General features: G+C 40.8%; 1 protein-coding gene across 1 annotated transcript; it reads right to left on the reverse strand.

Annotated features, from left to right (window-relative positions):
* Positions 1 to 724: 724 nt before the first annotated feature.
* LOC103705703 (probable LRR receptor-like serine/threonine-protein kinase At2g16250) lies at positions 725 to 6,240 on the reverse strand. The gene is made up of 4 exons (XM_008789524.3): positions 4,040 to 6,240; positions 2,764 to 2,892; positions 1,688 to 1,713; positions 725 to 1,583 (listed from the first exon to the last, which is right to left on the reverse strand). The coding sequence occupies exons 1-4, from the start codon at positions 5,737 to 5,739 to the stop codon at positions 991 to 993; spliced, it is 2,448 nt and encodes an 815-aa protein (XP_008787746.2). The 5' UTR covers positions 5,740 to 6,240; the 3' UTR covers positions 725 to 990.
* Between the last annotated feature and the right edge of the window lie 5,871 nt (positions 6,241 to 12,111).

Here is a 12,111-nt window from a genome sequence, read left to right on the forward strand (position 1 = left end):
AATTTGAAAATTAATAAGGAGTGTCAGGGCTACTTACAAGTTTAAAAATTAGTAAGAAATATAAGACTTACCTCTTCCGTCTTAAGCCGTCAAACTTCACTAGGCAAATCTACTAAATTTATTTAAAATATTAAAAGCAAATTTAATTTATATTCAATGACTTCAATAAAATTAAAAATAATAAGGGAAGGCTTGACCATATGTGTAATAGTTTCGGGTGGGTCAGGTCTACTCAATTTGCTCAATAACTCACAAATCATGAACTCGATCAGTGTCAAGACCATCCAACAAAGTTCATTAATACTGGTTTTAGGAACACTAACATAGCTTGGGTGATCGGGCCGATAGGCAGCCCAAGCACCAGAGCGGTTCAAGGCCACTTTGCAGGAGTCATCTCAAGGGCTAAATAAGCGGGTCTCTTTGCAGGAGTCATCTCAACGTCTAAATAAGCGATAGACGGAAGACTTCATTGATGGTATGTTATAATATATTTTATTATCTTGTTATTCTCCCCCTTACCTTGTATTTTTTTTCAGTACTTAGCTTCTCTCCTCAATTTAATCTGGGGATCGGGAAGCACCATTTCAAGATGAATTTTGGATGGTAACTGAGAGCAAAGGCTTATATGTTAATTAATCTTTGTTGTACATTAATTACTCTTTTCTTCTGTAAAGATAACTTTTTGCTTTTATATATATATATATATATATATATCGGCATTCGCTTAGGAAATAAAGAAGCACCATTCATCTTTCTTCTGTGAAAATGGAAACGTCTTCGTCATCCCATTTTACATCACCCGAGGATCAAACAAATGAAAGATGAATTACAATAGAAAATGCTGCAGCTTGTTATTCACCTTGGAACAAACCAGCCTGCACATAACACTGCCGAGAATCGCTCCACGCCTCCTTCGAGATGCTTGGCGAGCAAGGACTATACAACAAGCACCAATGGTGGCTGGTACTCGAACAGCCAGCCAATTAAATATTATCCAATATTTGATGGATCGGACGACCTTCCTCTCTCTTCATCAGACTCTTCTGCCAACCCTGATGGTTCGGGGAAGATCTCCCTCGACGTCCTATGGTTTGAAAACGAGCGGTCTCCTCCGCTCGCTTGACACCTTCCTGTGGACCCCGGCATCGACGCAGCAATGTCTGAGGAGCTGTTCCTCCAGCTTCCGAACAAGGCATTGTGCCATGAACTTCGAGATGATGTAGTTCTAAGTCTTGCAGAGTTTGAGAGGCTCTCTGCCCTCACGACTTTTACTGGATTCTCCAGAGCTTTCAGGATGTACCTCGCAATTGGTCGCTTGGAGGGCTTCGGGTTCAGGCAGGACTTCGCCAAAATAGCCATTGCCCACACCTCCTCGAGGTGGTCTTCATCCACAACAAGGGTGGGATCCTTGATCTTGGTCACCAGCTCCTTCTCATAAAATTTGATGTAACTCAGTGTGTGATTGAGCCACTCGTTCATGGCGGCGCTATCGCAACCACTGATGCCAAGCTTGCCTGTAACCAACTCCATAAGCACCTTTCCGAAACAGTATACATCATAGGCACTTGTTGCAGAAGGAGAGCCTGAGCAAACAAAAACAACGTCAGCTATATCGATCTGGAGGAGAGACAGAACAGCGAAGCATAAGCAACGATGACAACTAACTGAATTTTCTGCGAGCACCTACCGGAAACGCCTTGTTCAGATATCCTCCTGCACGACAAGAAAAAGAGGAGAGATATTGTCAGGATATAAATTACATTGTTCTGAGCTTTTTAATCATCAATTCAATTTTTTTTTAAAAAAAATAGAAGTCTCAAGCGATAAACTAATAAATGCATTTGGCTACCAAGCAGATACAACAGCCATCTTTAAGGTACTAGATACTAGGTTCCAAATACAGGATCAGCTTTCCAAATTCCATGATGCATCTAAGTGTAAACCTCCTATGTGGGAAGTGGCGCTTATCATAATCTCAAGCACCAAGCCTCTTCTCTTTTCCGGATCAGTTAAAAATAAGGCCCTCCCCCAAGCAAAGCCATCTCTGACTTTGCTGCATATATCTAAAATTTCAGCACCTTTCACAATTTCACCATTTCTCTGCTGCAGCCTCCATATGTTTAGTTTTTGGACTCATCTATTGCTTGTATGCCCTTCACAGCAGTTTCCATCATTCTAATATAAAAGCTACAGCTGCATATCTTGGCTTGAAATAATCTTAGATTTAGTGCAATTTTAGGGATCTTCAAGTGCAGACAGCCAGATGTGGTCTCACTTATGACTCATTGGATTCTTCATTCAACATCATACCATGACTTCTGTTATGCGGAAATCAAGCAAAAGTTCGTGCATACATCAACATTAAATTCCAGAAATCAAGTACCAAAATTGTTTCATAACATGCATATCAATTAAGTTTCTGTGATTTAAGAAACACTTGATCATCTTGAGATATTTATCAATTCAAATTTTAAAAAGTAAACAATGAAAAAATAAGATTGAGCAGTGACTTTTAACAATGTTGTCTAAGCATAAATAAAGAATCCAAAACATCCATCGATCACAACACAAACTTATAATAACGAAGACAAGGAAAAAAAGGTTCTGAATTAATGGATGGAAGAAGATCGTTGAGGTCTGAATAGCCATAACAACATAGAGGAACAACCAACAAGCAAAGTGCCATCCTTTTCTCACAATCAAAAAAAAAAAAGAAGAAAACTTCCATCCACATCCTAGTATGAAATTGGTAGAGAAACTTACTGTGATGATCTCCAGATCCTGGTGAAGGCCTTCTGCTGGCCATCTCCTTGCTGAGTGCATACGTCACTTAAACTTCCAAGATGCACTTCATATTTGTCATCTAGAAGGATGCTGCTTGCTTGAATATCTCTGCAACCATAACTGAAACTCAGTGCATATACTAGCTAGGTTTGCATGCATGTGTTTGTGTTTGGAAATATTAAGTGGTAGAAATTAGCACTCATGTTTATGAGTTTGGCTCATCACAATGAAAGGAAAAATGGGGAGTTCTGGTGATCTCAAGGTCTCTGTACTCACTATTGATCTATATTTTCAGCTAGCAAAAGGATTTTGTGGTCTCCTCTCCCTTTCCCACTCTCATATAGTGGCAGGGATTCATGTACAGCAACACAACTTTTAGGTTAAGGCATCAAGTAGTCAAAAATCATGTATTGTTTCAAGTTATTTAAATTGTCTAATTGTTTGACCACTTGATGTATAGGCTAGAGTTCTCTAAATCAAATTATTTTTGTTTGCAAGGAGTTTACAGCTAGTAAATCATATCTAACAGCTCGGATCATCGATATAAGATCTCCATAATCCAATCCGGACCTGATCAGATCAGATCAGAGTGAAGATTTATACATCTAGACTTGTGTCTAAAAGCATACCCAATTTAACTATACCCCCTCACCGAAGTTCATGAAAATAGGAAAAAGTTATGAGTCTTAAAGTATGAGGCGGTTACTAAAGTAGTCTCAGAAACACAAGACTCTGAATTAAATTGCTGCTTTGACTGATTATTTTGCCTCGAAAATGGATTCGATTCTTCACTTGGAACTTCTTTCCATCACTTTTGAATTCTTGAAGGGTTGCTTCCAAGTTTCAAGAGCACAGACTACAATGAAATAAGATGTTTTCCTATTATAAAGGGTTCAAATTTCATGGCAGACCCCCCCCCCCCCCCCCCCCCCCCCCCAATATTCTTGCAGAAAATTTTTCTTGACTAGAATTTTAACACCATGTTATAGGAAGCCTGAAAAATAATGACAGAAGGCTCCCAAATTTTGATGGATAGTACTTTTGACCTATAAAGACAACCCCATAAAGAAGGGAAAGGCCTTGTGCTAAGTGTTCTTTATTCTAGGCATCTTTATTTAAAGGTCTAAGCAAAGTACTAATCAAAACATGAGATGATCGATTAAAAGGAGAGATTAAATAAAACAGGACAGTGTCATGCCATGCTATCAACTTGCTCGAGGTCGTCTGGTATCTATACATGCAAATCAAACTGTACCTATGAACCAGAGCCGGAGTGCACTCATGATGAAGAAAGCACAGGGCCTCGGCCACCCCTGTCGCAATCTTCAACCTCTTTATCCAATCCAATGACTGCAGCCCCTTTTCTTCCTTCCCAGGTTTCCTAAACAAAGCAGCAGAGAGATCCTCGTTCGCCATATGCTTGTAGACCAAAAGCTTCTCGTCCTCCTTCTCCAAGCAGTGCCCAAGGAATGGGACCAATCTCGCATGCGAAAGCTTCGCAAACAAATCCAGCTCCGCAACATGTGCTTCCCGCATCAGAGCCTGCGCATGAATCCTCTTGACCACCACAGAAGCCCCGTCCTCCAAAACGCCGAAGTACAGATCCCCGGAGCGCCCATGGTCGACCAGGTTCAGGGGACTAAACTCCGACGTCGCCCGGAGCAACTGCTCGTATGTGAAGGCATCCCCCACAGCGGACAGCTTAACCGAGACCCCGGGAGAAGGCAGCTCCTCGGACACCCCTTCAGAAGCGACCCCACCGGCAGGGACGTCCCTCCTCTGTTCGGCACGGCGTGATCCTCTTCTCGCCAAGCATAGGACGAGTGCTGAAGCCAAAGTGAGGACAAATGCTAGCCCCCCAAGTACTCCTGCCAATATATACCTCCAGTTCCTCCTCCTGCTTTTCCTGACGGATGGAGATGAGGCCGGATTCGGGGCCACGCCGCCATCATAAGCTATACCTCTGTGCATGTAGAACTTCTCACACTCGGCTGTGATCCTCTGGATCGAGGCGTTCTGGAAGCAGTTTAATTTGAAAGAGACGTTCGTGCTCCGGCCGCCGACCGGTGCTGTTCCTTGGAAATAATTATCCGAGAGGTTGACAATTTGGAATCTTCGGAAAAGATATCCGAATCCAGAAGAGATTGATCCATAGTAGAGATTGTTCGAGAGGTCGAAGACTCTGCCACCGGCACCGGCACTGGCATTGGCATTGGCATTGCCGGGCACGCGACTTGGAAATTCGCCGGTGAGGTTATTGGAGGAGACATCGAGAAGCTCCAGTTCCGGCAGGAGAGACCACAGGGACGCCGGAAGCTCGCTGGAGAAGTTGTTGTGACTCAGCGCGACCGAGCGGAGCCGAGAGGCGCCGGAGAAGAGCCTCGTCGGCAAAGAGTCTTCGAGGGAATTGAAGCTGAGATCGAGAGAGACGAGGAGAGAGAGATGCCCGAGCTGCGGAGGAATCGGTCCGGTGAGGCTATTGTGGGCGAGGATCAGGGTTTTGAGATTCGAGAGATTCCCGAGAGCCGGGGGGATTTCACCAGAGATTGAGTTGGAGGAGAGGTCGAGGTGGGTGAGGCGCCGAAGGCCGCCGAACCAGACGGGGATGGGGCCGGGGAGTAGGAAGCCGGAGGCATTAAAAGAGACGAGGTGAGTGAGGTTCTTGAGGCCATCGACAGCGAACCGGGGGTTCCGCCGGGCGACCCGGGTGCGTTGGAGGCTGGAGAGGTCGAGCACCACGACCCGGCCGGACCGGCAGTGGACTCCGGTCCACGTGGAGCAGGGGTCGCCCCGCCGCGGCCAGTCCCGGGCGCGGAGGCCGAGCGAGGAGCGTAAGCTATAAAGCGCGGCGAGCTCGACGGCGGAACTTAATGGCTGACACGAAGCCAAGCCAGCCAGTTGCAACAAGAAGAGAAGGGAGAAGATGAGAATGACCATCACGGGAGGAGACTTCATGGGAGTGGATGATGATTTACTTCTGGTGCAGCTGGTCGTGGCAATCCACTGCCGGCACCGGAAGGTGTTACGTCTCGTAGATGCTGGAGATCTTGGTGGGCATTTTAATGCTATTCTTGGTAGACAGCAGAGGAGCTGGTGCTCTGTCGGAGCTGAATTATAAGAGGTGATAGTAATGGCAAAAGGGAAGGCTCAACTGCCACTCTGCCTTCGTCTTTAACAGTTCTTCGTATTCTTTCTCGCCGGAGGGAGTTGGGGACCAGCCGGGTTCGTATTTCTTTGTATGAGGGGAGGGGAGGGGAGGGGAGGGAAGGGAAAGGGAAGGGGGTTGAGCCACGGAAAACCCGGGAGGGACAGCTAGACTCGAGGGAGGGAACTCGCGCTGTGACTGTTTTACTTATTATGGAGCGCTCTCTCCCTGCATCCAATTCTCTGGGTGAAAAGTTGAGAGCATTAATGGATGTTTCTCGTGGAGGGGGAGAGGATGGTAATGAGAGAGAGTGATGAGGGATTATAAGGAGGCTGGAGAGGTTGCTTTCGATTCTAGTACGGAGGGAGGTTGCTCGTTGGTTCCTGCTGGGTTTACGTGAATGTTAATTTCGCCCCTGGAATCGTCAGGAGGGGAGAATTACGGTACACGGTTGAGTTCTATTTGAAAAGTCCGTGAGGCACTCGCTTGATTGGCGGAAAAAAAAAGATGGGAGTTTTTAAAAATGAGGAATAGTAGAAAAAAAATTTATATTTTATTAAAAAAATCACAAATAAAATATGAAAAAGCTTTTTTTTACTAATTAAAAATTATATATATATTTTTCAAGACTATTTTTAAGCTATCAAAATCTTCGAAAAAAAGTTTTTTCCTTTATTACATATATAATAAATATTTTACGTAACTTTTTTATAAAAATAAATGCTCAACTAAATATAAACCGCTTTGAAAGATCCATTAAATATGCCAAAATTATTTTTTTCAAACATCATATTTTTGGATGATTGGATGGATCCTGCAGGTGTCGAATGGAGTCGGCGACTACCACCCGCTTTTGAAAGATATCCGGGCTATGGTTCATGATAGATTGGTGCTCCAGGTGAAGCATATGTTTCAAGAGACTAATGGAGCGGCCAACTGGGTAACATCTTTTGTTACTAACCATTCGGAGGACCACCTATGGGAGGGTGAGATAGAGCTGCCTACGGCTCTCTACTGCTTTTTGATTTTCTTGATTGTATTCGTACACATTATGTATGATACTTCAGTTTTAGAAAAAAAAATATATTTTCAGAAATCAATTTTTTTAAAAAAATTATTTCAATAAGAAATTTTTTTCTACGAATCAAGTGAGTTCTTAGTCACCCAAAAAAATTATTGAAAATAAAAATATAATTTTTACTCCACGGTAAACCTCAATAATGCTCGGGCGAATTGCACCCTATCTTGGGGGCACATGTAAAGTATATATAAAATAAATTATATATATAATTGCTGAGTTGTAAATTTATAATAATTTATGACTTGCACCCCACCCTCTTCTTGCCATCTGGCAGAAAGATTGCCGGAGCATGCTCAATTGCTTAAAAGAGCAAGTGTTCCATCTGGAATGTCTACGTGGCACTCTGTTATTTACCGACATCCTGCTGCTTCAGCTGGCCTAGATTTTTTAATACGAGATAGATCGACAGCCGCGTGGCAGTTCGAAGGTTAGTCCGTAACAGTCTATTGGGTCAACGACACGGTGTCTGGAGTCCACCGCGTCCTTCGCTCGATTGCCTGCGCCTGGAATCTTCGCGCTGCCTAAATAAAGCTGATAGAGGGATGCCATGATGGCAATTTGGATGGGACTTAAATTGGCCTGGCTCGAATGCAGCCATGCGATCACGTCTTAGTGCTTGCGGTCGGAGTCTCACGGAAGGTATGGGATGGTGATAGGTCAGTCAACACGGTGGAATTCACACATACGAACACTCGTTTAAGAGAGAAGATAGCATTTGGCCTCTTTGGGCATCTCTATATGCCATGCTTCAAGGAAGGCACCGGAAGAATACATCAAGGAATGATTCAAACAAAAGAAAATAGTATGAACAACTACTAATGAGGAGAATAGAGGAGTAACTGATTGACCTTTCTTTTGGAAATCTCAAATGATTTGAAGGTGTTCCTTCTATAGTCTGCAGTGTGGTCCTCTCTCCTGCTTGATTTGATCAAATATGAATTGTGGACTTGAGATGCATGCATGGCCATGATGAGATCAAACATGCTCCCTAATAGGCCATTCAATGAATGCAGCGGGCATATATGAGTTGCGCATATCATATAGCAGCAGCAACAACAACAATAATATTTAATTCACAATACTTGAAAAAATGAATGAGATAATTGGTGTATATGTATTACTAATAGTAATTAAATTTGTCTTTCATCTGAATAAAAATTAAATTTCAATGAAATTGAGACTTGCAAGCTCTATAATTGCAACGCAATGTCCCAACAAGGTCGTTGTTGGACAATCGATTGAGATGCATGAGGTGTTACGAAGTAGAAAGAAAACTACGGGCTTGTTTGGATGCAGAAAGATTTTATCAATTGATAAGATCTTCTATCATTGGAACAAGTTGCATGTTTTGCAATAACAACGAAAGACGCAGGTCTCCCACCCATTACGTGTGATTTGGAATTATAATTGCCAGTGTTTTGTGATATGCTCTTACAACAAGTTGCAGGAAGGGGTCCATTTACGAAGGGGTCTCTTTCTACTGAAAAATTACAATAAAAAAATAATAATACCATAATTTTTTTCTCTTTATGTAATTAAATAAAATATTACTATAATTCACTAAGCAGCAATAATCTCTATAACCTATACAAACAATTAACAAACAAAATAATCAAACAATCCATGAACAAGAAACAACATAATGTTTAACGTGAAATAACCTTCGATGTGAAGGAAAAAAATCATGGGGCTTAGTCCATCCAAGATTTTTCACTATTTAGAATAATAAGATTATAATAAGTTCTCTCTAGTTCAATTAAAGGCTGAACAACAAGGTTGAATCTTTGCATCTACAACAAAAACATTAATCACTAATAAGACAAATTTGAACAATAAATAATAAAATAGAAAATGAATCTCACTAAGTACTATTGCTTATAATAATCAATGGAGAAAACTTTTCAAAGATCCAAGCAATTCGCTCTCAATGCCGGAGAAAATTTCAGATAAATCTGATAAAATTGACTGTTCATAGCATCTTTTTCTAAGTTTCATGTGGAAAGAAGCTGCCCCGTTTTCCTACTTTTTTTTTTTCCTTTTATTTTTCAATGATGTGGGTCCCACATGAGGAGGGACCACACTTGCACTTTCCTCGTCTAAATGATCTGGAGGTGGTCCGGACTGCGGAGTTGCATTGCCAGTAAAAAAAAAATTGTCGGCAGCCAAATATTATGAATTTCCTGGAAGTGTCTCGGCTTGTGGAGTAAGTAGACTCAATTCCAGTTCCATCTGGGGTCTTTTCAAGGTTCCACAAGATGGTTTAAAAACTCTTATGATTGCATGCATCTGTGGGCTTGCTTTGCTCTGGTAGCCAAGAACTGAGCGACTGTGAGTGCTCTCCATACATCCACAGATGAAAACAGATGACATCCACTTCTCACCTTCAACTCGTACGTTCATAAAACTCAGAAGAAACATGTTGTCAGAACTGTTCTCTGCCTGCAAATTGGTTGGTCTAGGGAGTTATTGTGACATTAACAAGTCAATGTGAGCAGGTCGGTAGGGTATATCAAATATCAAGCGGTGTTCACCTCCTTCACCCAGACCTCTAAAATTCTTTCAGGGAGATTTAGTTTGTAGCTTCACTCACCTAGAGGACAAATGTGGCTCTATCCATGCACTAGTAGTTCATATGATGGTTCGTTCGACCTTCCACATGAGATGGAAGAGCGAGCTGAAGACTCTGTCAAAAAAGAAGGCTTCCGTGGAACTGACCAGGAGACACAGAGGGCCATCGAGGCGGCGCGGTCGTTTGCTATTGCCGTCTTATTTGATGGAAAGTACACGGTTAGGACCCGGTCATTTTCTTAATGCGAATGAGTGGGCCGCTAATGACACGCACGTCGATTTCAGCGTCTGGTCGACAGCATGGAAGAAGAATTCGAGAGGAAGTATGATGGTGTTATTCCATGGATTTCATATTTCCATCCCTCGTGAGTCGTGATGTTCGTCCTCTCCAATGTTTGGCGGCTGGTTTGGTCTTTCCAGTAGACTATCGTATGCTTGGTCTAGACATTTTTTTTTTTTGAAGGGGCGAAATTATTGGCCACATGTGGATAGCTAGGAACGTCAGTGAATCCTCCTCACCGCATGGGTCATGCAGACATGAGATGCATATCGTGAGAATTCATGTGGGTTTGTATTCAGTTCTACATCGGTTATTTGCTAGATAGATTTTGAATACTTATACAGAATCAAAAATCTAAATAATACCTTCCAACTAGTCTATTTGAATAAAATCCTAAGTTATTATGTATAGAAGAAATTTGCTAATCATAGCGAGCACAAGAATTCGAGCACCTAGGATATTACTCTACCATGCCACATGAATTTAAATTTGTCCAAATATTTTCTTGAAACCATTGAAGCCAAAACCAGTCTGCATCATGCTACACTTTCTGCAATTACCAATTGCTCCTTAGTGGCATCCACTTGAACAGAATTGTGCCTCTTTGAACTGAATGAGTTTGGATGGAAACACTGGCGGGAGGATCCGAATTCTTATACTGGAGACCAACCAAGAGAGGAGGACAAAAGTTTCTTGCTTTGAAAAATAACTTTTAGGTTCTGTTTTTCTAAAACCTTAAAGGTGTCTGCTAGTTTGCTGATAGTTTTTCGCTGGCAGCAGTAATTGATTTTGGATCAAATCCCACCTTTATCTGGATTAGAGTGGTTCAGGGGATTTGGGAATGGAATATTGCTTGTGTAGCATTAAGGCCCGTTTGGAGGAGTTTTTGGAGGGCCAAAACTCCAAAAAAAATTTTCAGAAAAACTAGAGGTGTTTGGGAAAATTTTCAGAAAGTTGTTTTAGCTTTTCTAGAAAGCCAAAACATTTTTTTGGAAAAAGCTCTATTTTGCAGCTTCTCCGAACAAGCACTTTTAAAAATTGTCGAAAAGTTATTTTAAGTTATAATATTTTATATATTTATTATTGTATTATACTATAAATATAATGTTATATTACATTATATCATAATACATTAATATATTATGTTAAATAATTTAATATAATATTAAATTAATATTTATTATGCTGTAGTATACAATATTATATTACTATATTATAATAATATCATATTACATTACATTAATATTATACTATATTATATATAAATATATTAATACATATTATATTTTATTATGCTCTACTGTATAATACTATGTAATGTCCTCTATGGTTATTTGATCATACCAAAAATACTTCCACAATTTGTTTACCAAATACATGTTAAAGTTTATAACACTTTAGAAATGTAATTACCAAACAACAAATAGCATTTTATAAAAACTATACTTTTAAAATCTCTACTGTCAACAGCTCTCCTAAATGAGGCCCAAGTCATGTACAATTTTCATCCACACAAAGTAGGTAAAAAAAAAAATCTAAGAAAATGTACTCAAACCTTTTAAAAAAATATTCTACTCCATCAACCCCAAAGGTGTCGCAAAATTTTCCATCATATACAAGAATCTTCTTTGTTCATTGTTTACAAACTTTAGTATGCTAAAACTTCCTAAGCCAATGTAAATAGAGATATCCTGAAAATACGACTAATAAAAATTAGTCAGCTTCCAAATTACTCTTCATAGCTATTGATCGCTGAGACACGTCACAAAGCACACGTCAAAGTAAACCACCGTGATGGTTATGTGCAGTACAGAGCTTACACAGACTAAGCACAACATGTATAACATTATCACATTCCTATTCCGCTGAGCACCTCAGTTCTTCCGATGACAAGCAGCCACCAACCATAACACCTCTACGTGTCAGTCTAAAAAATAACATGATGGATGCTCCTGTTAGAATTTCTGGCTCATGGGTTAAAGGTTCATACAAAATTGTGAGTTACATCAATTCCTTAATGGCTGGATCTCTCAAGCATAAGCCATGAACATGTAATGCCTCAACAATATTTCACTGACAGCACCCACACATCAATTACATTGAAAGTTCAGAATCCTGGAAAAATGTTTAAGTATCTCATTTTATGATCATAGCAAGGTACAACAAGTGATACTTATCTTCCACCCTCAGATCGTAAATTAAACAAATTTGTTGTAAACATTTAAACAGGGAGTGAAATTTTTACCTTGTGGT

Source organism: Phoenix dactylifera, chromosome 16 (assembly GCF_009389715.1).
Source record: "Phoenix dactylifera cultivar Barhee BC4 chromosome 16, palm_55x_up_171113_PBpolish2nd_filt_p, whole genome shotgun sequence".
In the NCBI taxonomy this organism is placed as follows: domain Eukaryota; kingdom Viridiplantae; phylum Streptophyta; class Magnoliopsida; order Arecales; family Arecaceae; genus Phoenix; species Phoenix dactylifera.

Bases quoted from the DNA above. Each gene is read 5' to 3' on its own strand.
- LOC103705703 (XM_008789524.3), bottom strand. From the start codon at position 5,739: ATGAAGTCTCCTCCCGTGATGGTCATTCTCATCTTCTCCCTTCTCTTC. The intron at 2,893-4,039 runs GTACAGTTTGAT...TTATGGTTGCAG, and splicing joins ACTCCGGCTCTGGTTCATAG to AGATATTCAAGCAAGCAGCA. The intron at 1,584-1,687 runs GTAGGTGCTCGC...TTGTTTGCTCAG, and splicing joins ATCTGAACAAGGCGTTTCCG to GCTCTCCTTCTGCAACAAGT.